This window comes from Orbicella franksi, chromosome 7, assembly GCF_964199315.1.
Source record: "Orbicella franksi chromosome 7, jaOrbFran1.1, whole genome shotgun sequence".
Lineage (NCBI taxonomy): Eukaryota > Metazoa > Cnidaria > Anthozoa > Scleractinia > Merulinidae > Orbicella > Orbicella franksi.
In genome coordinates this window covers 29,054,370-29,082,170 of record NC_138151.1, presented here as the reverse complement: position 1 = coordinate 29,082,170, position 27,801 = coordinate 29,054,370, and the positions used below count along the sequence as shown (strand labels likewise).

The window sequence follows — 27,801 nt, the reverse complement described above, 5'->3', positions numbered from 1 at the left end:
ACAGTCTGTCGAGAATCTTCTGTTTTGACATTCTTCCGACCTGCTAATGTGTTTGTGGAACTTTGCATGTTGACACTAGCAAGTTGTTTTTGTAGGTATATCTTCTTTATTTTATGGTTTTGCTCCGATCCGATTACAGCAACTTCCGGTCGAATTCGCACCGATCGGTTATCGACTGAATAAATTATCCATCGGTATTACAGTAATGGCTTCCTGCCGGACAAGAAGCGAAGAAGAAACTCTCGAGCGTGAATAAATGGAATGTCAGATCAGAAGAGTAGTATGTGGAAAGAAATAACGGCGACATGTACAATTTCCCGAACGACTCTAGCAGGCCAAATATTCCTGTTCCTTCGCCTACCACTGCACGAAGCAAATTTAAGAAAGAAAGCGGTTACTATGTGGAAAGCTGGTCGTCTTCCCCGTTGACAAGAGAAACACTCAAGCGAAATGTGGAAGAAGGAGGCAAGCGAGAGGTAATAACAAAGTAAATTCTTCGATAAGTTTATACTCGTAATTCATTTTCTGTGCGTAAACGACGTTGCAGACAGATCCCCGTCGTGTTTTGTGTTTTTACGGTGGATAAACACGCATTGGAGCATGTTGTAGGAGGTTATTAAGCCAATACAGTATCTATCTTATGCCGAGTAATTTTCACACGTTCGGCGTAAAGATCTCTTAATTAAGTGGTTCATAGTCGAGAAAGTGATTTTTTCTCCCAGGGTAACAAGACTTCAACGACAAACAAGCCAATATTTTTGCATTTTATGCTGCTTAAAACTCGATTAAAGGCGAGACACATTTTCTCTTGCAAGTATGTCCTCTTAGAGAGATTGATTGGAATTTTATTAGCGTTGACATTCTCGATTGTACTTGAAAATATATTTTGACAAGTACCTTCACTTGTTTATTCATATACTCGTAACGAGATCTTCTTGGAATCTTTATTTAAGAGTTCAGTATCAAAGCTTGTAAATGCTAATAAGCTTATGTAAAATCGCTTTGTGACTATAATGCAACAGATACAATATCATTTATTTTGAGCATTGCAGAGAAACTTCTTTCCGTCAATGTTGTTTCTTAAAATAACGGCATGTACAAAACCTCTCACTAACCTTTGTGAATGAAAAATTTGTACAGTTGTAAATAATTCAGGTAGGTGTCTATTTTAATGTGGATTTAATAGTGGTTTTGGCTAGCCATTTTATTGTGTATAACAATATGGGTGAAATTTCAAGACCAAATGCTCTGTAGATGTCTTGAAAACTGATTTGAATATCGGCAAGGTTATTTCCTCTTTGTCAACCTATAACTTAATATTAGTTTATGCTAAACAGAACATAAGGATCTCGACAAGTCTCTTCTGTCATTCTTGCAAGTGAGTTATTCATATAAGTTGTCACATATGCAAATAATTTGTTCATAACAAGGTCTCCAACTGCTTCATTGAGTATACATTCATGTAATTATTTCATTGCTCAATTCCTGCAGGTCATGTACAAGTGACCCACACAGTACATGAAATATGCATGAAAGCAGGCGGCTTAAACTTCTTGTCAGTTTTCCTTCCCTCAGTCAGCACAATTATTTTATACAAGACTTGCCAGGTCTCAGTTTTAAAGCCCAAAAATTCATAAGCCAAAAAGACCTGGTTGCAAATTGTTTTGGGGAAATGCTATGATTTTTGTGAAGGGAAAAAAAAATTACAATTGGACACATGGATTTGTTGTGTTTATTCTTGCTGTTGTCACTGTAAAATGGTTGACACCTTTTAAAATTATGCCTAAATGTGCAGTTATGTGCAGTTGGTTACTACACATTAATTTGCAGTTGAAAATGCAAAGGGTCATCTATTGCCATGGAATAGAGTAACAAGCAAGTGATCATTTTGTATGAGAGATTTCAATCCCCTTTTAATATTTCATGATAATGTAATTGCCATGCTCCCCATATACAGCTTTTTAAAAGGTTTGTGTAGAACTATCAATATACTCTATTAGCATGGACTTTTAATATACAGTCAAAACTCTGTCAACACGCTTGTTAGTATACAGCTCTACATGTATACTTGTATATTCACTGTCACAAAAACAAACCATAATTTAACACAGCGGTTAGTGTGCTTTTTTTCTGCATGAACATTGTTAAATGTGGGCAGTGCAAGCTCCTGTGAGTGGCCACCCATTTTTAATGCTGCTAGTGCTTATGATGCTTATTCCCTTAAGCAGCCACCTCAAGTTAGGGAAGCTTTTTCTGCTTTCTGATGGTTCAGGCTTATGGAGGCTTTGAATATAATAATATACTATTGTGACATAATGTGCTTGGATAAGGAAAATGCAGAATATCCAATGTCTGTAAATAATAATTAAATTTCTTTTGTTCGTTTTTATGAGCTTTCCTTCTACTTAAATATTGCTACACAGTAGCAATAAAGTCGTTGTTTGAGGTCTAAATTCCACTGTTTCTATGTGATAAAACACAATGCACTTGATGATTCCAGTTTGCTTGCCTCAGTGTCAAATCTCTATACTCTGTGGATTTATTTTAAATAGAGTGTGTAAACTGCAGAGAGATGATAAAAGTTTGCAAATTTTGCTACTGATCTACCAGTCTGTTGAGAGATGATCTTACTGGGTGCAAAATACACTTATTAGAATTGGATCAGGGGAGTATACCCCTGCAGAAAAATTGGAATTTTCAGAGCCTCAGAAATGTTAATTATCGCCCTCTGCCAGAATGTTTACATTATAATATATATTGTGTCATAGGCAAGCTAATGCCTATCGCAGTTCTTTGAGTGCTCCCCCCTGCTAATTGCAAACTATCATGATAACTTTTTATCCTGCCCCCCTTTTTGAGACCATATTCCGTGCCATGTCCTTCATCCTAAAAAGCTAGCAACCCCCATTCTTTGATGAGAAAAAATTGCAATGTTATAATTATAATCTCCCATATCAATGTACAACAGAACCCTGTTAATCTGGTCACCAATGGCTTACAAAAATTGGGCTGCGTTAACGGGGTGGCCATATTAAAGGGGTTCTTTAAAAAGAAATTGACCAACTGAGCTTTTGTTCGGGCCAGAATAAAGTGGCCAAAATAATGAGGTGCCTGCGTTAATAGGGTGGCCATAACGTGGGGTTCCACTGTATGTGCGTAATTTTCAGATGTTAAAATTCCCCCTCCTCCCCCTGGAAATTACCCTCACGTCCCACAATTACCTCATCCCCCTTATCAAGAATAAAATGTACGCTAGTAAAATGTCTCAGTTGCAAACAAAGTACATCCTGTCTACTATTTTGTTCCCTATGTTTTGTCTAACAAAAGTATGGGCTCCTGCAGAAACTGATGCAGTTACAATTTTACTGGGCTGGCAAATATTCTGCTGTTTAAAAATGAGGGGGGGGGGGGCTGAAAGAAATCTTCAGACATCGCTCACAGTTGCTGGCTGCTTCTAAGAAAAGTGGATAAAATGTTGGATAATGTCACAAATATTGTTTTGAATTGTGGTTGTGACTGTTTTGTCACATGGCTACCCCTGAAAATAGAAACTAAAATTCTTTTACAAAAATCTTTACTGCTCACAGTTTTGAGTCGGTTCAGGCTACTTTATTGGTCTCTTTAATTGCATTTATTTAGTAACTATTATATTAATAGCTCCTTGTAGAGCTTCTGCTAAGACAGACGTAAAGGATACATGCAATTGTGCTATGATATGTGGGCATACAATGTACTGTACAGTGGCAGGACATATCCATATTCATCCAAGGAATGTTGTTAAAACTTTCAAGGGGGAGGGGGTTTCAAATGCCAAGTCATTGTTTTAGAGGAAAACATGAAGCTTAGCTAGAATTTTTATGAAGCATGGAGAGGTTTAAACCAGAATACCTTTGTGCAAGGGGTATGGATACTTAAAAAAAAAAAAAATTAAAGTTTTTATTGCACTGCCCCATGGAAGACAGTGTTCTGAGAAAAATTACAAGGAGCCCAAAGGTTCCTAACCATGAAATCCTGGGTGCCCAGCACTTAAGCTGATATAAAAAGAGTAAGTTTTTTCAGTTGCCCAAAGGTGAAAGTTACGTGCTTGTGGCACCAGGGCACTTCTGGAGCACAGCCCTGCCCAATGTGACAAGCTTATGGCAAAACCACAACACATGTTGCTTCATGGAAATCAAGTCTTAACAGCATGCTACACAATGTTTTTGGATTTTGAAATTGTTTTTAAAATTGTTTTAAATTCCAGTGATGAAGCTAGTGCAAATATTGTCAAATATGAGAGTTTTTAAATGAGTTTTGCATGAATATTTGATCAATGTGTGCGGCATAATGTCAACTACAGAAATGTAGTGTAGCAAAATTAATTTGAGGGAGAGTTCTATCAAATGACATCCTTCAACTGGACAGCCACTTGTCCATTCACTGAGGGTGGTAGCTAATAAATATAGGATTGACTGTGCTATATATATGACACTTCCATTCAGTATTAATTTTATAACATCAATTTGCATGTAGCCATAGTTTGCACTATTCCCTTTTAATATTTAAATAGCTCTTGGGGTGCAAAGGTTTTTGTTTCTTCAAAATCATTGTGTTTTGTTCAGATTTTAAAACTGCACATTTACAGGCCTATTCTCATCAATTAGCAAATTTCAATTAGCAAGTGTCAAATTAACTTTGCTAACAAATACCTACATGTAGGTCTGCACACAGTTTAATTTCTGAACAATACAATTTAATTGGCAAGAAAATCTTAGTCACTTTCTAATTGTGTTTATTCTCCCTGTGCCTTGTAGGTTTCCCTATTGTGTCCATGATATCCTTTATTCCTTTCCCTTCAAATTCTTATCATTGTTATGCAAAATTGACTTCATTTTTGGAGGCATTCAACCATAAATGAATATGCCCTTCGTGAATGATTCAACTTTTAACTTCCATTTCTTAATGTATTTGCTCTGTAGTAGCAATTTATGACCATAGATTATTTGATTTTCAAATGGTTCACAACAGTTTTTGATTTTGAAAACTAGAAGAACGTTATGAGCTCATTCAAATGCCAAACTTGCTGGTTTGACATTCTAATTTTCATAAATGGATCTCATTATGGTATGCTCAAACATGTTTTGATGGCTCTGTAAACGCAAAGCAAAATGTCAGACAAGGAGAAGAGTCATGGAGGAGATGTTTACACGGTGAATAACATGTAGACTTATCACTTGGGTTAAATTCTTTGATTCGTGTGAAATTTAAATGATATCTTCTAACTCTAATTTGTGTTAATAATAGGAGCAATATGTTGCGTGGGTCAATTCACAGTTGAAGAAAAGACCTGGCAGTCGTTTTGTTCGTGAAATCCCTCGAGACACAAGAGATGGTGTTGCCTTAGTTCAACTTGTGGAAGTTTTGGGTGAGTTTTTTCTCTTTTAATGACTTTGCATTTGATCTACTTAATAATTTTCACTGAAGAACATTTTATTACAAGTGCTTTGAAGTGTTAAAATCCACTGATATCTTACCAGCTAGCTAGTCAAAATATTGACATTGCTGGTGACTGCCTGACAGAATAGTCTAAGTTAAGTTAATTAAAAACTTCATGATAAATTTAAATCTGCATAGCTTGGCTTATCATACATCGAATTCATTTTGTCTTGGATTAAATAAATGGTGATTATGTATCATTTGCAGTATATTGGATGTCACTTCATTAACTTAAGTTTATTATTAGATTCCAAAATTTAGAGGGAGATATTAACAGTCACTAAGAAAGAAATTAAAATAACCAAACTGAGTTAAATTATTTTTCAAAGAATGAAAGAGTCTTTGAATCAACCATAAGCTAGTCAGAATTTGTTGCTTTTTGTTTTGGAAGTCTGTTACAGTAAAAGTATGTCCAAGAAATTTCATAATCTTGTTTTTGCATTGCCTATAATTATTAATGTTAGTGATCACTTATTCTTGCATCTCTACCGGCCAGTTGGTTCTCGTGAATTCCAAATCTGTTGGTAGTGAAGAGAGGCTGCTGTCTTCACACTCTGTTCTTCTTTAATTATTGTAGAGAAGGTTGTTAGTAATATTGTTTTCCATCGTTCCATGGCATGACACCCCTTTCCAAATGTGAAACTTGTTTTACTCTATTTAAATTGCCTTGGAGTCATGAAGCAAAGTGGGACATTTTGTTAATTATGAATTAAGTAAAATTAATAAAAACTGAAATATTTCCTCAACTATAAAATGTTTAGTTCTGCATCAGTTTTTTTCAGAATTTGATTCTTGAACCACTGTTTTCGTAGCCTTGTTTGATTTTTGGTAGAGACTTAAAGAACTGTTAACATTTCAGCCTATAGAAGAAATCTACAAAGATTCCTAAGGAACTTTTCAATAGCCACTTCACAGCTGTCACATTTGTGCTATTTTTAACTTGGATCCCAGTGACTCAGCTCATTTAATCACTGTCATGTTTTCGTAGTACTTGTATCATGTAATCATGATTTTTGTGTCTGGTGCTTTGCATCTAGACTTCTAGATACTACAAAGCTCAAACTGCCCAAAAAATTGTCAGAACAATGTTTCTCTATTTAGCAATGTTTGGCCATTAAATTGAAGGACACATGCCAAAATACAATAAATTTCTTTTGACTCCCTCCTCTAATCATGACAAAAAATCATAGGAATTTGTTGATGATAGCCTTTCAACAAAGGGTCACAAATAGAGTCGATACCATACTGATAAAAGTAATGAATGGAGATCAAAGTCATTGAACTAAACATGTTGTGTACCAATTCTGACAACTCTTAATAATAATTAATAATTTATTGATTTATAGTGCGGTTTTTAACATACCAGGTGATCAAAAGCGCATTACAACAATAAATAACCTAAAACTGTACAAGTATTAAAAATCTACAATAAAATTTAAACATAATAAAAAAACACTACATCATTTATTTATATACACATATTTAAGAAATATTAAAGGCTAATTTAAAAAGATAAGTTTTAAGATTTGACTTAAAAGTGGAAATACATTTGATCATGCGGAGGCTAACAGGAAGAGCGTTCCACAGAGTGGGCGCAGCCACACTGAAGGATCTGTCACCAAATGACTTTTTCATTCTCCCCGAAGGATGCTTTAATAAAACACCTTCAGTAGAGCGCAGCGAATAGCGTGTAATAGTCTTAATATGAATAACTATTGCTAACTGATCCATTATTAACTATAGACACATCTCTGTTGGCAATAATTGTCCCATCAAAATAAGTAATAAATTCAAAGTAAGTCATAGGGACATGGCTGAGAAAACACTCAGCCAGCCCATTAACAGGGCCAGCTGTCCTTTCTGACCTTGGCAGCTCCAGACTTTTGATTTTGTCTGAGGTTTCTGCCAGTTTTAGGTTCTCTTCCAGTGGGTGAAATTAGCTGGCAATTAAAACCCTTAGCAGCATCCCTGAAGTCAAGCAAATCAGTGAGGAAAATGTAGATTTTGTGTTTGTCCGTTTGTTTCTATTGCAGCTGGTGAAACTCTGAAATTCGATGAATCTCCGACAACCTATGCAGCCAAGAAGGAGAATGTGGATCACGTTCTACACTTTATGGCAGCCCAGAGAATCAAAATGAGACAGATCTCCTCGAAAGGTAAAAATGGGTGGTGGTATAATTATTTTCAGCTCTCAGTCAATCTGTCAGTCATTCATTTAGTCTGTCTGTCTGTCAGTCAGTCAGTCAGTCAGTCAGTAGGGACGTCAGTCAATCAATCAAACCGTCAGTCAGTAGAGTCTTGGTTGCTTCATCAGTGTGTTGGTCAGACAGTCAGTTAGGTTGTCAATCAGTGCTGCTGGTTATCTGGTCAGTCGGTCTGTCATGTCATTCACTCAGTTAACTACAGGGTGCAAAGAACATTTTTTTCCAGGTTGTCCTTGGGGCAAGATGTGGCCAGGATGCACACGTACCAGTCCCATAGTCATTAGGGAGTTTAAGCAAATCACTACGGCTGGTGCTACTACGGCTGCCGTGACTGAAAAGGTCTGGGGAGAGTACGTCTCGGTGGTCTGCCAAATTTTAAGTTTAGCGGGTAAAGCGAAATACACAGATGAAGAAACATCGGCTAAGGAGTATAAAATCTCTTTTATTTAGTTTCTCACAGCCAAATGGCTTCGCTCAAAGGACGATGGCCGTTATTCGGTAGGACGAACAGATTATTTCTGAGCAAAAGCGAATGCCATACACTTTGTACCATAACAATTTCATGGATGAAATATATAATTTCAGAGACAAATATCTCAAAGAATATCGAGTGAAGAACACAAATATATCAATACTCAAAGAAGCAAAATAGCATCGTATAGTTATCCAGATATAAAACATCTTCACTAAACCCTCAAAGCAAACTTAACCAAAGAAAAACAACCTCGTGCTCAACACGAATATTTCACTTAACTCGCTTCGCCATTCCAACACCTTTGCCAAAACTTATTGTAAATTCAGGATACGGATTTACAAGCTTATGAAAGGCAACCTTGACACAATCTTTGACTTAAATTGAGTTTAAAGGATATAGTATCCAATGGAATTCTTAAAATGCAGAGATGTCCATTGAAAAGGGCCAGAGAAGCGAAATAAACCAGACGTAGTAGCCACTACAGCGAAACATCCCGACTCACATAGTCAGGTTTCACACTATGGTTGGATGCAACCGACGTACATGCGCAGTGTCTCATTTTGGGGGAAATTTACTTCCGGCAGCCGTATCAGCGCCAGCCGTAGTGATTTGCTTAAACTCCCTATTGTCACTAGCCTGGAAAAAAATCTCACATACACAATTGATTAATAAATTAATTCAATAATTAGAATTAAAAGAGTTATTATTTTGATTTCTCACAGTACTTGAATTTTCTCACATTTTACCCCACCTGCCCTGTAGCCAAGTGAAGGATGGCATCCACTAGCTCAACCACAAGCTCCAGGCTAACAGACATGACTTTCATTGTGTGCTGAACTAAACCTATTTAAGTTTAAGTGAAAACGCATAATTTAGAAATTAAGTGATAATATTGTTGGTTGTGGAGGAATGGTGGTATAATGGTTAGCATGCTGGATTTTAGACCGAGTTTGGCCGAGCTCTAGCTGGTGTCATTATGTTGTGTTCTTGGGCAAGACACTTAACTTCCACAGTGACTCTCTCCACCCAGGCATATAAATGGGTAGCAGCAAATCTGAAGCTGGGGAGTAACCCTGTGATGGACTTAGCATCCCATCAAGAGAGAAAGAGGGAGTAGAAATACTCCTAGTTACTTCATGTTACAGAAATCAGGATAAGCTCCAGCTGTATGAACTACTAGCCTGATGCAGATTTTACCTTACCGTATCATTGTAGGTTAGCCAGAGACATTAATTTTTGTTGTCCTTGTAACCGTCGTAATTAAGTTGTTGTTTTCCTTCCAGAAATTGTGGATGGAAATCTAAAAGCCACAATGCGCCTTGTTCTGGCTTTAGCAGCTCACTTCAAACCTGGCAGTGTTAAACCTCCAGCACATCCGAGTGGCCTGTCGCCTGTACAGAATACCAAGCTCACACGAAGTCCTTCTGCTGCAGCTGCTGCTGCTGAAGCTGCTGCTGCTATTGGTGAAGCTAGCAGGAAAGCGGCTAGTGCAGGGAGACATGTTCACATGCCCTTCAGGCTAAGGTAGTTACCGGGTATTTGTTTCCTTTCAGTCAGTGTTCTCCTCAGATTAAAGAAAGTAATATTTCTTCAAGTTTTCAAGTTTTTGATTCTTAATACAGTGGAACCCCACCTTGCAGCCACCCCATTTGTACAGACACGTCTTTATTACGTAAGCTCAGTCAGTCATTTTCTTATTTAGAGAACCCCTTGAGTACGATCACCGTGATAATACAGCCAGACTTGCCCATTGTTGACCGGATTAACAGGGTTTCATTGTGGCATTCTAATTACAGTCAAACCTCCATGACCACCACCTCTCCTCAGTGACCAGTTTTTCCAAAATACCAAAAGTTACCAAGTCAAATCACTATATTTGGAACCTCTTGTAAGCAACCGCCTCTCGTAAGCAACTGTGACCTCTTTTTAGAGCTAAAAGTTTGAAATTTCTATTGTTTTTATCCTCCTGTAAGCAACCATTTGGCAGATAATAAAGCAGAGATAGGATAATAAGGTGTTGTAACATTGCATTCCTGGATAGTACAAGAGACGGAAATTTCTCAATGAGAAGTGCCGGATTTTTTCTCAAAATTGACTCTTCACATGAAAAAACATTTAAAACATGGGGTAAGTTTCTGCAGTTACCATATGCTAATGAGGCAAAGTTTTGACCCAATATGATCTAAGCCCTCATAAGCAAACACCAAGGATTGACATTTTGGATGGTCGCTTACAGGAGGTTTAACTGTATTCATCTCTCCCAGAAAGATTAATTTCTTTCATTGGTGTTTGTAGAAAAACATCTAAGATTGCCCATAGTACTCTAAAGATTGATCGTCACCCTGTGGACGTTAGTCCAGGAACCAGTCCCACACTGTCTGCATCGCCACTCAACACACCATTACACAGAACACCAGTGAGGAAGATAAGTCGGCCATCTAGTGCAGAGTCCTCTAGACGTGACAAGGACAATGGGTCAGATGGTTCAAATGTTAGTAGTGGCGGCACTACTCCAAGACTACCTCACAGAGATCTAGAGCTACTTCAATCTGCATCTGATTCAGAATCTGTTTCCTTTAAAGATCCTGGAAAGACTAATAATAATAATGCCAGTACGTTTCCAGATTTAGAGTTTCTTCGTGAAGTAACTGAAGGGTATGATAGTATGGAAGAGGACACAAATAGTGCAAAGGAAATGCTGCTACACCTACAGAACTTGGTGAGTTCTCTCAGGTTTCAAAAGTGATCAAAATATGATTTCTCTTTACAATGTCAACACATTGCCAACAATTCGGTGTCAAGAATAAAAAAAATTGTCAACTTGCTGAGAAATGAAAAGACTGAGGCTTTAGATATGCTTTATTCTGTCATAGAGCAAGCAAGGAAGTACAAGAGCACAAGAGTAGTGTAGGAAGAAGCCTGAGCTGCAGCCAAATGTTGACATGTGTTTTTGGGAAACAGTTAACGTGCCCAAGTGTGTTGGCATGTGGAATTTTTTAAGATCACGAAACAAGGGCATCGAGAAGCAAAAGGTGCATATGAGTGCTTCTCGCACTTCAGTTCTAAGTGTTCTAAAAAATGCTCCTGTTCTGAAAAAATTCTCCTTTTCTGAACAGAAAGTGGACATGCTTGCTTACACTTGTGATGTCATGCAAGTTGGTTGATTGAGTTACTTCTTACTCCGGGCATCACCCTATCCCAGGGGGGAGGAGGGGTAGAGACTTCTAAATCAGAACCAAAAATAGAGAGAAAATGCAAAAATAAAATCATAAAAAATATATTCTAATTAAAATCAGATATCCAAACACTGTCACAGGTTTAAACTTGATGAATAATTTGTGAGTTTGAGAAGTTCGATTCCTGCACCCAGCATCAAAGACAAGTTTAGATGAGGCACATCTCCATATTTTGGGGTTGTTTTTACAGTTACTGAATGGCAGAGTGGAAGACGACGAGATTCCTGAAGAATACTGTGGGCTTGAAGGTTCCACAGTTCAGGAACAGCTTACTATAGTGAGCAGTCGACTTGATCAGAGAGAAGCTGAATATGACAGTCTGAAAACGGAACTCAACAAAACCAAGGAGGAGTGTATCAATCTTCAAGGTTTGTTCGTATGTACTGGACAACCCATCGAAGGGCGGGGGGGGGGACTCTGAAGTCAAAAGGTCAGAGATGCTCATGATCTCACTTAGGGATGTCAATCACAGTTTTTGGGCTAGCCGTCAAGGTATCAGGGTTGCTCTCAAAGAAATAATAAGCAACGCTGCCATGTCCGTTTTAAAATGGTATCTTTTAGGGGTCAAATACAGCTGAAGCCAGGCCCATATTAGTCTACTTTAAGGGTTTAATTTAAATTCTTTGATGGGCATCCCTGACCTTTTCACATGGGAATCCACCTCCTGGGGCTGGACAAGAAGTGTTGAGAACTAAACAGCATGGAGTAGTCAGCTCCTTACTAAGCAGATAACAGATGAGAATTATGAAACTCATTGCAACTTGTTATTATGTTACCAGGCATCAAGGCTGGTCTGTTGTCCAGACTCAATCTACAAGAACAGACCATCATGCAGCTTCAGTCAGACTCGTTAAAGCACGAGTTGTCGCAGCAACAGCACAAATCAGAAGTAGAACAACTACAGTATCAGCTTGCCGAGAGGGACAAGGAAGTGTCTGCTCTTCGTAGTGAACTGGTACGCAGAGAGAAGACAGTCGATAAACAGAGGGTGGAGCTTGAAGATGCTATGAGGCATATTGAGGAACTTCAATTTGCACAGGTTTGTGGTAGTACATGTGGATTTCTGGGTCGTGAAGAAACTACAGTTATGAGTATCTCTTCTCTCCCTGGTTGGAATTTAAGTCGATATATTTTGGACCTTGATAATTCGAACTCGGTTATTTCAATTTCCTCGTTTCTTTGAACTCAAAACCCTTTGAGTTCTTACCTTTCAGTCGTTTATTACATTGGCTATTTTGAACCCCTCTTTTTCAAACTAATTTTTGTTTCCCATAATCGAGAGTTTGAAATATTTTAGCAGGGTTCAACTGTATTTAAATTTAAGGTGATAGTCCATTACAGTTCGCTGCCAGCATTTTTCTGGTTTTGCAGGTCTCTAACCAGGGTGCAAGGCAACTTACTGTGTTTCATTTTAAATAAATCTGGCATTGAGCCCTGGCCATGGTCACTGTGAGTGTTCTTGGGCAACAAACTCTAAAGTCATAGTCCCTCTCTCTAACCATGTATATCAATGAGTAACAGTGAATTAAACACTAATGAATGCAATGAACTAGCATCCCATCAAGGGGAGGGAGTGAAGTACATTGTACTCCTTGGCTAATCACTTTGTGGTACTGAAGTCAGACATAAGCACTTGTGCAAAGGGCCATTAGGTTAGAAAGCACTTGATCTTTATATTTAATAAACACCAGAGATGATGATCCTGAGAAGCACTGAGACCGGGAGTAAACTGACTTGCCCTTTACCCAACACTTGAACGCAGTCCTCTTGATCTTGAGTTCAGTGCACTATCTGTTGACCCACAATAGCTTGTAGTCAACTATGGGGTTGAGATTAGAGTTCACTTTCTTTTCTGAATAGGGCTGTTCCTGTTTTATACTTTGTTGCAATTAATTTACCATCAGCAAACATCTCTTTTATTTTTTCGTTATTACAGGCAGGACCTGGCAGACAAGTAGATGATACCATTATAATTGAATTACAACAGAGAATAAGAGATCTCCAGGAGAAGCTTGATTCTGTTGGTTCATATGAGGTAAAAACAAACATAACAACTTGCACGTGTTCAATACATTTTCTCTAAATTCTTTATACAGTAGTATAACTTGCAGTTATGAGAATATATATGTTTTTAGTAATTTGAAACTATTAATATTTTTAGTAATTTTGAACATTTTGATACTAGGTAATTTGTGTAACTGTGAGTATGTAATTGTGATTTTATTTTCAAGTATGTAGCCAGGTAAAGACATTTTATAGCTTATAATTTACAAATAGTTATTAGGAGGCGAAGAGTCACCCCGTGGAAGTACTACTAATAAAGTCATTATCATTATCATTATCATTATCATTATCAGTATCATTATCAGTATCAGTATCAGTATCAGTATCATTATAAGAATGATCATGATCATGAAAAAAGAAGCCTTGATCTTTGAACTTAATTCTCCCAACAAATGATGCGAAATGCATAGAGTAACCTTAAGGAACTTGGAGAATAAAATACAATAAATAGAGAAATTCTTAATGAAGGATACTTTTAATTATTAATTAGTTTATGATGAAAAAGTGGTTTGGCTTATAACATTCATCTTTCTGACTGATACTAGGCTACCCTGTCAGCTCGAATTTCCACACAGGATGAGAAGATGGCATCGCTAGAGGACAAGATTTTGAATCCACAGAATGTACAAAACTCTGCTGTCGTTTCTCATGGACTGAAGGTGAGCTTATCATGCAGTTAGTGATTACTCATATGTACATACTACATGTTCAGAATTTATATCTAATAACCTGAATGTGTTTTGTCTGTCATTGCCAGAGATCAGAAGAAATGGAGGTTGTACGAGAAGCTATTGAAAGTCTGCGGAGCTGTTTTAGACCACATGATCCACATCACCACACACTGGACACATTAGAACAGGTAACAATCAGTTCCAAACATTGGACGCATATGATGTGTATTACCTCCCAAGCAAATGTGTGATATCTTACAAGTACGTACAGTGTACAGCAACTGAAATGTCCAATGAGACAATATGTATAATTATTTATTATTTTTGTGACTTTGTTTGCAGAGTATTCTTGCAGTCCATTCTTCAGATCACCAGTCCAGTTCCTTTGATTCTGATACTGAGAGTGTTAATATAAAGGCAAGTGTAGTTTAAGAGTAATTCAAGTCATGAATTTAGCATTGGCCATATTTTCCATTTATTTTAATTTGTCCAATTTCCATCGGCTATGCTCATTACCTGACGTAACTAATTGATAACATTGATGACATCAGTGAAACAAATGAGTAATCAATTTATGAGTAATCAGTAGCATCAATGAATAATCAATGACATGCGTAGGTGAGTAGAGCTGTCAGTTTCAAGTGTCTTAAAACGAAACCAAAGTAATCACTCTAGCCAATCACAAAGAACACAAACAACACAGTGGACCAATCAACGACTTATCAGTTGATTACTCAGTGATTACCCATCAATTACTCACTGACCTTATTGATCATTAATTGGTTACTTTTGGTCCTCAGTTTATACCTTGAAATGTTTTGTAAATTAATGTTGTAAGCCCTAACTAATGAATAAAATTGTATCATTCTGTAGTTAGCAGTAAAAGAGTTCTAGAGTTTTTAGAATATATAAATTTGACATCTGAATAGATAAAAATGAACTACCTGTATTTCATGGTACATGTATTGCAACTCTCAGATTAAGAAGCTTTTGTTGTTTAACAGGGTGTGAATGGATTTGATCATAGCAATGGATACAATAGCAAATCGCTCCCACATCAAAGACATTTAGGTATATATGTGTGTGATAAAGATTGCAACTTTACTAGCCCACAAACCTTAGAAAGAAAGCTCATAATAAGGGACCATTCATTTTTTATCAGGTAGGGGGGGCTGGTGGGATTTGGGGGGGGGGGCATGCGAAAAAAAATGGTTTTCGAGGGGGGGCCATCCCAAAAAAATAAGGGAAAAAGGAGGGGTCACGTGAAATATTTTAGTAAAACTTTAAAATGGCATAATGCTTGAATATCAAAAAAATTGCTATAGAATAAACATAGAAGGCAGGATACAAATTTATTACAAACTTTCCTTCTGTTTTAAAAAAACCTTGGGCGACAAAAAGCATTTGTAGCTACTGAAAAGAAGTATTTAACACTGTTATTTTTGAATGCAACTTTCACTGGCACTCATCTTCATCTTCGCTGTCGTCGAGTTCTTCGTCACCGCTTGTGCTGCTATGGGAGTCTCTTTCACCGATGCTGCAAGAAGCAGCAATGCTTTCCGTCAGAGTGTACTCTTCAGGGTACATGAAGGTGTAAACATAATCTCTGACTTCCTGCTCAAGGTTGGTGATGATTCTGCTTCTTGCAGCATTGGTGAAATAATTCCCTTCCAAGAGCTGTGCGATGTATGGCCCATCTCTTCTAAATAACGACGTGGCAACATCCTCAACTTTAATACACTCTTCCGGGACGGCCATTCTAAGAGGGTACACAAGGCATTGTGTAAGATCATTTCCTAGCGGGTTTCCAACACAGATTCCATAAACTCGTTGGACGTTGTTTTCAGTCCGCTTCCTCTTTCTTTCATTTGACTTTCTGCGGCTTTCTTTTTTCCTTCTCCTTTTGTTGATGTGCTGTTTGAGTGTGCCCTTGAATACGCTGTTATAATTGCTCTTATTTTCTAGTGCTTCCATGTCTTGCGTGACCTTCCTCAACTTAGCTTCTATACATTTGATCTGTTTTACATTAAAACTGTGGGCATTCATCAATTCAGATGAGGGAGATGCCAATGAGAGGCCAAATGCCACACGCTCAGGGCGAGCCATAACGAGGAGATCCGAAATTGATTTCTCTTTCTTTTGATTTGTTTTTCAAACAACAGCTCTCTGTAGTACAGGGATTGTAAATATTATCTTCACAGTGAGCACGAAACGTGAAGTAGGGGGATAATAGAGAAATATTAAAAAAGTTGAAATCTAAATATTGTTTGTTCAAATTTTTTTTTTTGGGGGGGGGGTCATCCCAAAATATGACCGCTATAAGGGGGGGCCACGTGAAAAAATTGGTAAGCTGAGGGGGGGTCATGTGATTTTTAAATGGTGCTTCCCAAATCCCACCAGCCCCCCCTCCCTCATAAAAAATGAACGGTCCCTAATATACTGTTAGCAGTTAGTGCAAAAGATTGAAATATTAAGTGTAATTTGCCTTGCTTTGGTAAGCATATCACCTGTGATCAGTAAATGTGGGCTTATGTGTGAACTTGTGTATAGTTGTACAACTGAACCTGAGTACTTTTTATTCTGGTTAAAGGAGCTCAGTCATGGTATTTTGGCCATGTACAAAATTACCCTTGAATTGAAGAAAACCTGAAAATAGTAGTTTACTAAGATAGAAAAACACCAAAGAGATAATAATAAACCATAAAAGAACAAAGATGGTTAAAGATGGAGAAGATTAACACAGATTACAAAGGACTAACTTGAAAATTTTAGGCTAAGCTTTTCAAGATGAGTAAACCATGACTTAGCTCTATTAAGAGATTTTATCCTCATTTTCAAGATTGTGCTTCTAACCATCTCTTAGGCAACTCTAGTTGAATTTACTTTCTAAATGTATGTCAACTTTTTTTTTTCTGTTTTCGTTTTCCAGATGGTAATGCTAAAGACACTCATGTAATTAGCACCAAAGTACTTTATTTTACAGAGAAGACAGTCACTCCTTTCCTTACATCAATTCCGAGAAGGTATTATTAAACGCTATTTTTGATGATTTCAATACATTTTGTTTGATTTAACTTATCAAAATCCAAGGAAAGTAGAGGGTCCATTTGACATAGCAAAATGGCCATCAGAAACAAATTAATGTGAAATAAGTTAGCAAGGACAAACCTTTTTTCATTATCGTGAGAGGTGGACAATTTAAATCTCCAAACATTTAGTGATACAGTAACAGGTCAGCTGAAGAAAATTTCAGTCTCAAGAAATGAAAATTTTAATTGTTGTGCATAGGTATCAAATTCTCTGTGCCATCAGACTTCTCCCCATATTATAAATAATTGTGATATTATTTGCAATGGACGATTTTCTCATCAGCTTACTGTATTATTTGTGGTTTGCAGATTAGGAGAAATAACTTTAGGAGACTTCAAAGAAGCAATTGACAGACCTGGATTATATCGCTACCACTTCAAAGCATTAGATCCTGAGTTTGGAACAGTTAAAGAAGAGGTACATAGCTATTAGTTAGCCCATGGGAGTCCAGATAAAGAGGCCGCATTTGAATCCTGGCCAGGGACTTTGTGCTGTGATTTTGGGCAAGACACCAAAATCTCACTATACATGTACATCTATCCACCCAGAAGGGATACACTGGTACAACTGTTAAATGCAACCCAATGAAATTTTAGGGTGTACATTGTGATGGTCTTGGATCCCACCCTGGGGAAAAAAATTATGCCTGGGTGCTTCATGTTACAGAATAGGGGAAAGAGTCAGTACCAAAGACTTATTCTTAGAGTTTACCTTAAGTACCTGACCAAAGTTTTGTTTTTGTTTGACAGGTTATTGATGATGGTGACATTGTGCCTGGCTGGGAAGGAAAGATTGTAGCGTGGGTGGAAGATGATTCAGGACAAAAAGTTCTTTCTTATCAAGAACAAATGGCCTGACACAATGAATGCCATAGAAAAAACTAGAATAAGTTATTATTGAATTACAAATGCTCAACACTTTCCAAAAGAGACCTGCTGTTAGGGTCCCTGATAAGTGATGGGCCCCAGAAAGTGGTTCTTTTTCTTCCCTGTCCTCCAAAATGTAGTACCATAATGGGTCTCTTGAGGGTAGGTCACTTTTGTAGGAGTTCCCCATTAGTAAGCCTCCACAAATGGGTCCTTTTCTGCCAGTGATCCATAATAGGCCTTTTTCACACCCACCAAACAAGATCCCCAAGAAGGGTCACTTTTTTGCATGAAGGTCGCTACGAAAGAAGGATAATAACAAGAGTAGGAAAAAGGATTGCCTCTTGATTATCGCCTTATTAGACAATCAAATGTGTAATATTTTGGTATATTTTTATGGGTTGTGCAGTATTTTGAGAGACAACACACAAATAAGGAGACGAGAATAGACAGCCATACTACACACCTGTCTATTGAATAAGAGATTTATCAACCAGCTGGGTTCAGTCCCTGAAAAGTGTGACTTATACTTAAGAGCTGTGGACACTTTTGGTTTCCATGGAAACTAACTAGTCAACCCAACAAAATAACTTATTACATGTTTACCAATATCATCTAGTATTTGTGGACGTGATAAACGAGTGAAGTTGAATAATTACAAGGACCTACATTCATTTGGTACAGAACCTCCAGACATGGCGAAAACAGTCATGTGTCTATTAAACAAAGTAAATAAATGTTTTATTGTGTTGTGGCCCAAGAACATAAAATGTGCATTTATTGGGATGAACAGCTTGTCCAGTGACAAGCATAGAATGTATTATAAGTTGCTAAATAGAAGAAATGATAATTATTATTATTATTATTATTATTATTATTATTATTATTAACTTGTACATGTAAATAACAGCATACATCATGTCAGAGAGGGTGCAAAATATGTGATATATATATTTTTATTTCAAGTCTTTTCAAGAGTTGTATTGAGAAATTTTTGAGTACAGGTGCCATACCATTGACCTAGGATCCTTGAATGAAGACAAAAAAACATAGAAGCGTACAGAGTGGAACTGAAATTTGAGTGTTTTTGCATCATCTTGAATGCACCTAAAATTAGTCATCAAATTAAAATGTCATACCCAAGATTGTTGCCATTATTTTAATAAATCTCTGAATATTTGGAATGCAAGAACACCCAACACAGGTTAAGGTTAGTTTGTGATTAGTTCTATGGTGACTTTTGGGGCTTGTTATCGGCTTTTTATCCTCTGCCCATTCCAGGTTTTTCTATGCTATTCAAACATTGGTTTAGTTCTAGCCAAGATTATTCAAGATGGAACTTTGAATCACAAACGATGAGCAATAGCGAGCTACATCTATGAGTTGAACAGCAAGTCAGTGATTCAGAGAGCTTATAAATTATCTTTATGTGTATTGAGACAATAGCACTTAAATTTCATTCACCATCATTGTCACTTTAGTTGTTATATTTATTATTTATACTTACATTTAATTATTTTAATAAAGCTTTGTAATATAAGAGGTTGCAAAGTGTCTGCTCTAACAAGACTTGTTTTGGGAATAATGCAAATTGCTGTCAATTTCCATGATTGAAGGGCTGGGAGTCAAAACTACCATAGGTTGACTTTGGGTTGTCTCAATTCTTGTCCCCAGAGGCTGTGCTCCTTTTGTTCAGCACCTAGAATCACAACCTCTGGCCTGACCCAATTTTTTGACCATGTGTGGAGCATTCGTCCTGTATTCTAAGCCAATCAGATTTGTCAATTTGATGGGAAGTCCTTGCATCGCGGACTTCTGGTGTGGGCCCAGTCAGGTCGCAATTCTTGCTGCTGACCAAAAGGAGCGTGGCCTCTGGGGACAAGAATGGGTTGTCTCTACTTTTTTTCTTATATTTTCCAAAAGTTCAAACTAGAAAAAAAATGGGTATTGGGCAATGGGTTTAAAATCAGCAAAAAGGCGGTTTAATGCCCCAGCATTTCAATCATAGGTTTTGTGATAAGTTACAAGTAAAAGATATTTTTGGGTAATTTTTCAAGGAATTCTAAGAGAATCTTTTTTTTTTTTGTGGTGAGATTGAGGATGGTTAAATAAGTTTCATTGGCAGACAGTGCAACTCTAAAAGCTTTTGTTAGAATTGTCACTTTCTGTTAATTAGTGCTTATCCATAGGTAGATTTGTTAGGTATGTTGTAACTTATTTGTGTCTGTTATTTTCTGGCGTATTGTAAATTTGTAGACATTTATTTTGAAAATTAGAATGCACATTTCACAAAGATGTAGATATTTATTGTGTGAAGAAAAGCATTGGATGTAATTAAATGGCTGTTTTGCAAGACTGCAGTGTGCCTGTATTCTTTTGTTCTCAAAGGGGTTACGTCACAGTTTGCACATCTTTAAAAGTTCAGCCTAAATTTGTCAAGTTTGTCGTTTGTAATCCATGTCAATCCTCTCAATCATTGATCCTCTATTTTTTTTATAATCTTTTTGGTGTTTTTCTATCGAAGTAAATTATTTTCAGGTTTCCTTCAATTTTAAGGTAATTTTGTGCAAGGACAAGATAACTTAAAATACTGTGGCAGAACCCCTTTAAACAATGAAGATTAGAAAGCACCTTAAAAGAGACCTAGCACTGTTAAAAGCCTTACCTGTAAAACTAGATAAAGCACAGAATGAGTGGGAGCTGCTGATGTAATGATTGCACAAGCAAAGAGAATTTACTTTTTGATAATTAAAATAAATGAGTGATTTTCCTTTTGAGGGTACCATGGCAAATTTAGGACTTAGAAAAAGCTGACGCTTTGAAAGTTGTTGTTTGTTTGAGCAAAATACTTTCTAACCAAGTCATTTGTATGAGAAATTCATAGACCAAAGGTTTATTAACCAACTGAACAAAAAAAAACCTTTATTTTTTTCTGGCTCATAGACAATACATAAAGTTGTATCTATGTGCATATGTATCTTTTTTAATATTAATATTTTTTAACCAGTACGAAATGTTCATTAAAAAATGAATAAATATTACAAACTGATGTTTATACATAATATTAAACTCCTTGAATCCCAACTATCAACCATAATTTACTTATTAGTGCTTCTTATCAATATGTTATGTATACTCAAGTCTCGGATGCCCGGAAAAAAATAATCATCGCCAAACACGGAGGCATCTGCCCTCTCATATGAAACATACATGTACCTTGCGCAAAATTTCCTTACATTTTTCAAGCTATCACCTCTATGTGGTACAGGTTTGGGTACATTCTAAGCCTGCACACAGGCAACAGTTTAGTATGGCTGCTGTTTTGGGAGTATTTTGAAAGCTTGTTTATAATTAACCAGCAATGAAGACCTATTTGTATTTTGCCCCAAGCACTTTCATGACATATTTGTGTTAATCATGCCAAAAAATTCATCATCATTAAATCTTTCTGTTTCTGTGGGAGCATGCCTCTTTACAGTCTAGTTCTGGCCTTCTCTGTCAAGCAACACTACGCTCTCAGGAGAGAGGCTTCTATCCCAAGAGCATAGCTTTGTGTGAGAGAGAAAGGGCCAGGACTGGACAAGCCTCTCTATTTTTATTAGCTCTGTCCCCAGGTACAACTTACTCATTCTAACATACAATATTCCTGCTTTCCTTACTTAGGGTATTAACAGCTAACAGCAGCCTCCCTGCTTGTAACTGAATCGATGTTATCACCCATTCAATCTTCATTGCTCTTTCTTATTAGCTCTTCCTCACCTCGTGTACTTGGCCATTAAAATCCCGCCCGAGGTGGATCAGAGACAATGAGTTAATATGACCAAATCTTGAAGCTTGTGCCCAGGTTGAATACCAGGCCAAAATTTAGGCATTAACACTTTGGTACAACTCACATTGACAATAAACTTAAGAGCTGGAGAGTATGCCCTAAGTGAAGGTGAATACAATATCTTTTAAATTAACCATCCCAATGGTAGACAATGTCTGTGGTTCCCAAAGACTCCATATTTAAGTCAAATGACTGTCATAAATGAGGTTTACCATGAATCCTTTCTGGGGAGCAGGGATGGCGCAGTGGCGAGAGCGCTCACCTCCCACCAATGTGTCCCGGGTTCAATTCACGGACCTGGCATCATATGTGGGTTGAGTTTGTTGTTGGTTCTCTTCTCTGCTCCGAGAGGTTTTTCTCCAGGTACTCCGGTTTTCCCCTCTCCTCAAAAACCAACATTTCTCAAATTCCAATTCGATCCTTGAATGCACGGACATTTCTGAACAAGTTCTGTGAACTCCTTGGTGCTCCGTGGGTAAACAAATTACATTTACAATTACAGAAAATTACATTTACAGGATCAGATTATGAATCCATATCCCAAAAGCAATGCTGCCTCTCTGCAACATTAAAGTCAAAGTCATGACATTTTCCACAAGTTTTGATTCCACAGCGGTACTCTGTTGGTTGTCCATTGTCATCTTGTCCTTGGCAGAACTTCAAGTGGCAAGGATACCAACTAATACAAACTTCAACTCTGCAAATGCACTCAGCACTGAGTTCAGATGTGTCCTTGCAACGTTTTAGCAACTTTGTAAAACTTGACTGATCCTGTGATTCCAACTCAACTTTCTCAAGATCTTCACGTGTTGAATTTTCTGTTAGGGAAAAAAGGTGAGACATTATTATGTTTTGATGTAAACAATATATTCGGTAAGAAAGTACATGCTAAAAGACATACTATATGACTCAACAAAAAACACCACCAGTGTTCTTTGAGCTGTTAATTTATACTGGTGACAAAAACAAAACAAATTTGTTTCTTTTTCTTGCAGCAATTCCTAAAAGAATGATGAAAACAATTTCCCTGTTTCTATAATTATAGTTATAGTCTAAATACTTATGAAACTTTGGAGAACTTGAAAACCTTGTGGCTGAAGCTCATGTTCCCACACCAGTTTTCAGTTTTCTGAAGTTTTACTTGTGTTGAACTATAATTCAATAGGAACATGGAAAACAAGACCCCTCCCCTGACCATGGTCATTGTTTCAGGTTCTTGGATGAGAAAATAAACTTTGGACTTCATTGAATTCAACCAATCCATAGGCATTTGTGAACTTGTGGGGTAACTCTAGAATGCTCACACTCCCCTCATGCATCTGGGGCAATTGTGTGTCATGTTCTTGGCCAAGACAAATTTTCACAGGTGCTTTCCACTACTCAACAGTCAACATCTCAAGTAACTTCAAGCTACGGAATCTGGGGTCAGCCATGGAAGCATGCACTTCACAAATCTGCATTGTACCCACCTGACAAGAGGAGTTTGGGATTGTCTCCTTTAAACAGCACTTTGCCAGCATCTTTACACAAGTAATTAATGCTGTTATCTGTTGCACTTGTTGAATTCAAGATAACTGCATGATCCATGTTGTAAGATTCACTTCCAATGTCTTCTTCAGGAACTCGGATTGTGCTGGGATTTTTCTACAAATTTAAAAACTCAATGAATTACTACTCATCCTTCATTACATACAATGAAGAAGGGGAGCAGAGGATTGATTTATGGGACATACGATATGCAATAGCTGTTATTGCAGTTGAGCCTGCAGTCAAATATTCTTTTGTTTAAATAGGTATACAAACAAGGGGAACGTGTCAATACAAAGCAAAAATTGACCCTTTCGTCTGGTTTGTATGTCAAATCACTGATAACTTCAATAACAGCTATCACGGGGGTTTATAGTTTCCTGGGGGCATTGGCTGATCTTTTTACATCAAAAGGAACTACATCAACCTGGTAAAGGGCAATGGACAAAGAATTTGAAAAACATGGCCTCACCTTTGAAACAGCTGAGTGATGAGCAGAAGATAGCAGAGGACCCTTGCCTCGCGGGAGGGGGGGTACTTCCTTATTTGAGTTATATAGGTGTGTGTGACCCCAATGTGAGCCAATTCTAGTTAGCTGTGGTCATATTTGAGGCATGTAGTCATTTTAGAGGTCTGAAATGGGGTATCAATTTTTCGCTGAAGTCTGAAATAGGATATGGAATTTCACGGATTTTGGTCTGAAAGAGGGTACAGGTTTCAAAGTTTAGGCTGCATCCCCACCAAAAACTTTGGGGAGTAACCTCTCCCCTCCCCCCTCCCCCCCCAACCAGAGGACCCTTGCCAAAGCCCAGGTACCGGTACTACTTTTCACACTTTGGGCCATATGTGCATGTTGAGCAAATACTCAAAAATGTTCCCTCAGAGGAACCTCCATTTTTGTTTGTTAAGGTAACTACCTCGGTTATTTTGTTAAAGGCTAAGGGGATTGTTGTGTCTTGTTGTGTACCTTGTAACAGGGACACCCTAAGAGCAACTTTCACCCTGTCAGATCAAACTCTCCCATTCTATTTTGTGTCAGCTTTATCATAATTTGTTTTGGTTTATTGGTACATAGTCCCATTCTAGGTTTACCTTCATCCCCCAATGACCACCCCTCCCCAACCCTCCACCCCACCACCCAAGTTTGTCCACACTACTCCAGGGGTCAGTAAAAAAAGAGATCTGGGAAGAAATTGTGACTCAAAAGGGAAATATTATAAAATTTGGTACAATCAAGCAGAGAGCTCTTTGATGTGTCCAAATTTAGGTTAACAAAATAATGTCAGTGCAGGGCTTATTTTCAGACTTACCATAAATCCTTGAATTTGCACCTCCCCTCAAATAAGCACCCCTTCGAATAAGCATCCCTCTTATCAGCCAAAATCTAAAATATACAACTCCCCTTGATTTAGTCTCCCCTTCCCTCCCCCTGTTGTATGGAATAGTACCGAGCCAACAAAGGATGTATAGTTTTGGTCGTGTTCAATCACAAGCAAGTTATCATTGACTCATTCAAGCACTGCACATTGACCATCATAACAGATGGTTGTGAAGATCTGCTGATTCATTGCCTAAAGACCAGACTGGCTAAAGGGGTTATATTACATAGTTCCTTGACAGAGACAGGATACTTCTGAGACTTCTGAGGCACTGACACATACATTATTATATTACAAAAAGTCCCATCATATCTGACCACAATTTGGGTAAAATTAAATAAGCACCCCCCTCCCCCCTTGATTAAGCACCTCCTTCAAAAAAGCACAACCCGTCTTTTCCTAAATTTGAAATAAGTGCCTCAGGTGCTAATCTGAGGATTTACGGTAAGTGTCGTTTACGAGTGTGATTCAAGAAACTGACTTGTCTAAGTTTTGACATGGCATCTGATGATATGAACTCCTCTTCTTCAAGTTCTGTTACAAAACACATTGCTTCGTATGAACTTTCTGCTCTATCCATTTCTCCCAGGACAATCACTTGGAATATCTTTCGTTTCTGAAAGAATAAAATGAAAGCTTGATTTTCCAGGGAATTACCAAGATTATTTATCAACCAGCAACATTTCATAAAAGCTAAAATGAGGATTCCAAGAGTCTTGACACAAGTACAATACAATACAGGTGAGATGTTTTAAAGAGCGATATAGTTGGATGGGATTTTTTGAAAAGATGTCCTATTTTACATTTTAACTTATTTGTGAATGTTTGCTGAGAGTGTTACCTGTTTCGCTCCCAATCAAGTTCTTACCCCCGAGTTTGCACCCCTAAACTCATTATAAACTTTCTATTTCGAGTTCGTCTTCACCTTCAATGGATTAAAAAAAGAGAATTAAACACTTTTTGTGTGATTTTGTTTCACTATGTTGTCTGTTTTGTTCGGTAAGAGAAAGATAAATTTTAAGCACTTGATCGCTAGTTGAATCGATGTGGGTGCGAACTCGCTTGGGTGCGCACAACTGGCTCCAGCTACCCTTGCTAACAGTGACAAACTTTTCGTGTCTATGGAAATTAACAGTGACAAACTTTTCATCTTTATGGAAATCTCTGTTTTGACGGGAATTCACAGCAAAACGTCTAAACTATCGAAAATGATTTAAGAGTCAATTTGCAATACTTACGCTGAGATAAACAACGGTAAAGGAAAAAGGTAACAGACGGAGGACATATTTAAGCACAAGTTTGAATGCTGAAGGAAACAGTCAGCTTCCTTTATGGATCAGATTACCAAAGCCTATGTGTCGTTTTCAATTTAACTTTTCTTCAGATAGAGTATGACGACTTTGAAAATAATGTTTTTCTTTAACTCATTAAAAGACTGATCGTAATAGTCCAAACAGCCATCGTAAAAGGAAACTCACCAAACGGAAGTCGATGTAAACTGTTACGAAGCGACCTTGGTTATTCTTGAAATCGATAGTAACGTAGTCTTTCTCGGGATCTGCGAAAAAATTCTGCTGCACTATCTCACCATCTTTAGCTTTGATGTTGACAATGAGATTTAAACTGCAGTTTCGGACCAGAAACACAAACAAAATCATCCCATGCAGCCAAAACGAGGTCTCTCTAACAAACGCCATATTGGTATAACAAACAATGACCGAGACGGCATGGACTGGGGAGAGACACTTTTGTACCACAGGAAATCCAGCCTGCTTTGTGGCGAGCAGACTGGTTTGGCTAAAATAATTTAATTTTCTCAGCTACATTAGGCATATCAGCTGTCATGATCTTCTCTCTTCTCAGTCTGTTACAATATCGCAACAACCAATGCAGTGGTCACCATTGCATTGTTTGCTGCAACATTGTAACATGATAACTGACAAGTCGCAAGAAAATTCAGCTGATGACGGAGATTCCAGCACCACCGTCCCAGCTGGCTAAAAAAAGTCAGATAACCTGCTCAGATAACTTTTTACCATTTTAAAGTGTTAAATGGGAAGGCTTCAGCCCCCAACTCCTCCCCATCCTGTGCAGTCCCAGGATAGTGCTATAATCAGAAAACTGATGCTAGTAAAATATCCAGGTACAACAAAAAAAACTCCATTTATCTTCTAAACTCGCCAAGAAAGTCCCAAAGTACCCCCCCCCCCTCTCCCCCTGGACGTAGCTCAGCTGGCTGGCCAAGCTAGGGTGTACACCCGGGGGTGTTCCCTCGATCGCGTGATCTCAGAGGGGTTTTTTTTTTTTTTTTGCATAATCTGACTGTGAGCAGTTATCAATCTAGTTCATTTAATTTATTTTAATGACTCTTCTTGGAGAGCTCAATGGAGCATGAAATACAATGAACAAATAACGAAGTTTTCAAAGCCCGTAGATCAGCTTGGATTCTTCACCGAGTGAAAAGCGCTTAAAATTAGTCGCACCACTATTTTCTAAGCGCTTTTCTAGAAGTTTTGTCTTTCGGTTACAACCGAATTACGAATACCGTGAGTTGACAGCACTGCGGCAAGAAGACAGGAAAACTATGGGCGGTTCAGTTAAACGCTTTCAACATTCCGAACATTGATCCAGTTACCCTCCTGCGTTCATAATAAGAAATAATAAAAAACAAATTGTAGATGTTTCTATTAGAAGCTGTTTAGGTTCTCTTGGACTATTCCAACGGTCATACGAGCCCTGACGGATTTTCGGTCACTGTTTCACGTCCTCGAAAAATTGTCTCACGTAAAAAACATTCATGTTTGTGTTTTCCTGCTATTTTTAGCAACATAAATTGGTAATGACCATCGAAGCTTATCGATGAAGTTTCTCGACAAAAATGAGAGTTTGGGTTGTTAAAAATGTATATACCAATTCAGCAACTAATTCCATTTTGTTTTCAAACGTTTTTGTTCATTTTTACAAGTAAAACAAGTCTTTGATATA

General features: G+C 37.6%; 2 protein-coding genes across 3 annotated transcripts; one reads left to right on the top strand and one right to left on the bottom strand.

Moving 5' to 3' along the window:
• The first annotated feature begins 180 nt into the window (after positions 1-180).
• Positions 181-20,436, top strand: LOC145493748 (dixin-like). Of its 2 annotated transcripts, none has more exons than XM_081473205.1 (15): positions 181-476; positions 5,284-5,404; positions 7,509-7,631; positions 9,438-9,678; positions 10,450-10,873; positions 11,581-11,758; positions 12,170-12,429; positions 13,327-13,425; positions 14,000-14,113; positions 14,212-14,313; positions 14,468-14,542; positions 15,130-15,196; positions 17,055-17,148; positions 17,524-17,632; positions 17,965-20,436. In XM_081473205.1, the coding sequence occupies exons 1-15, from the start codon at positions 306-308 to the stop codon at positions 18,070-18,072; spliced, it is 2,286 nt and encodes a 761-aa protein (XP_081329331.1). In that variant the 5' UTR covers positions 181-305; the 3' UTR covers positions 18,073-20,436. The 2 variants fall into 2 exon arrangements, with proteins under 2 accessions (XP_081329331.1, XP_081329332.1); XM_081473206.1 differs by lacking the exon at positions 181-476 and adding an exon at positions 484-5,189.
• Positions 20,437-20,988: 552 nt separating this feature from the next.
• Positions 20,989-27,017, bottom strand: LOC145493752 (out at first protein-like). The gene is made up of 4 exons (XM_081473209.1): positions 26,295-27,017; positions 25,298-25,432; positions 23,380-23,554; positions 20,989-22,728 (listed from the first exon to the last, which is right to left on the bottom strand). Exons 1-4 carry the CDS (start codon positions 26,511-26,513, stop codon positions 22,436-22,438), a joined length of 822 nt encoding a protein of 273 aa, XP_081329335.1. The 5' UTR covers positions 26,514-27,017; the 3' UTR covers positions 20,989-22,435.
• Positions 27,018-27,801: the final 784 nt, after the last annotated feature.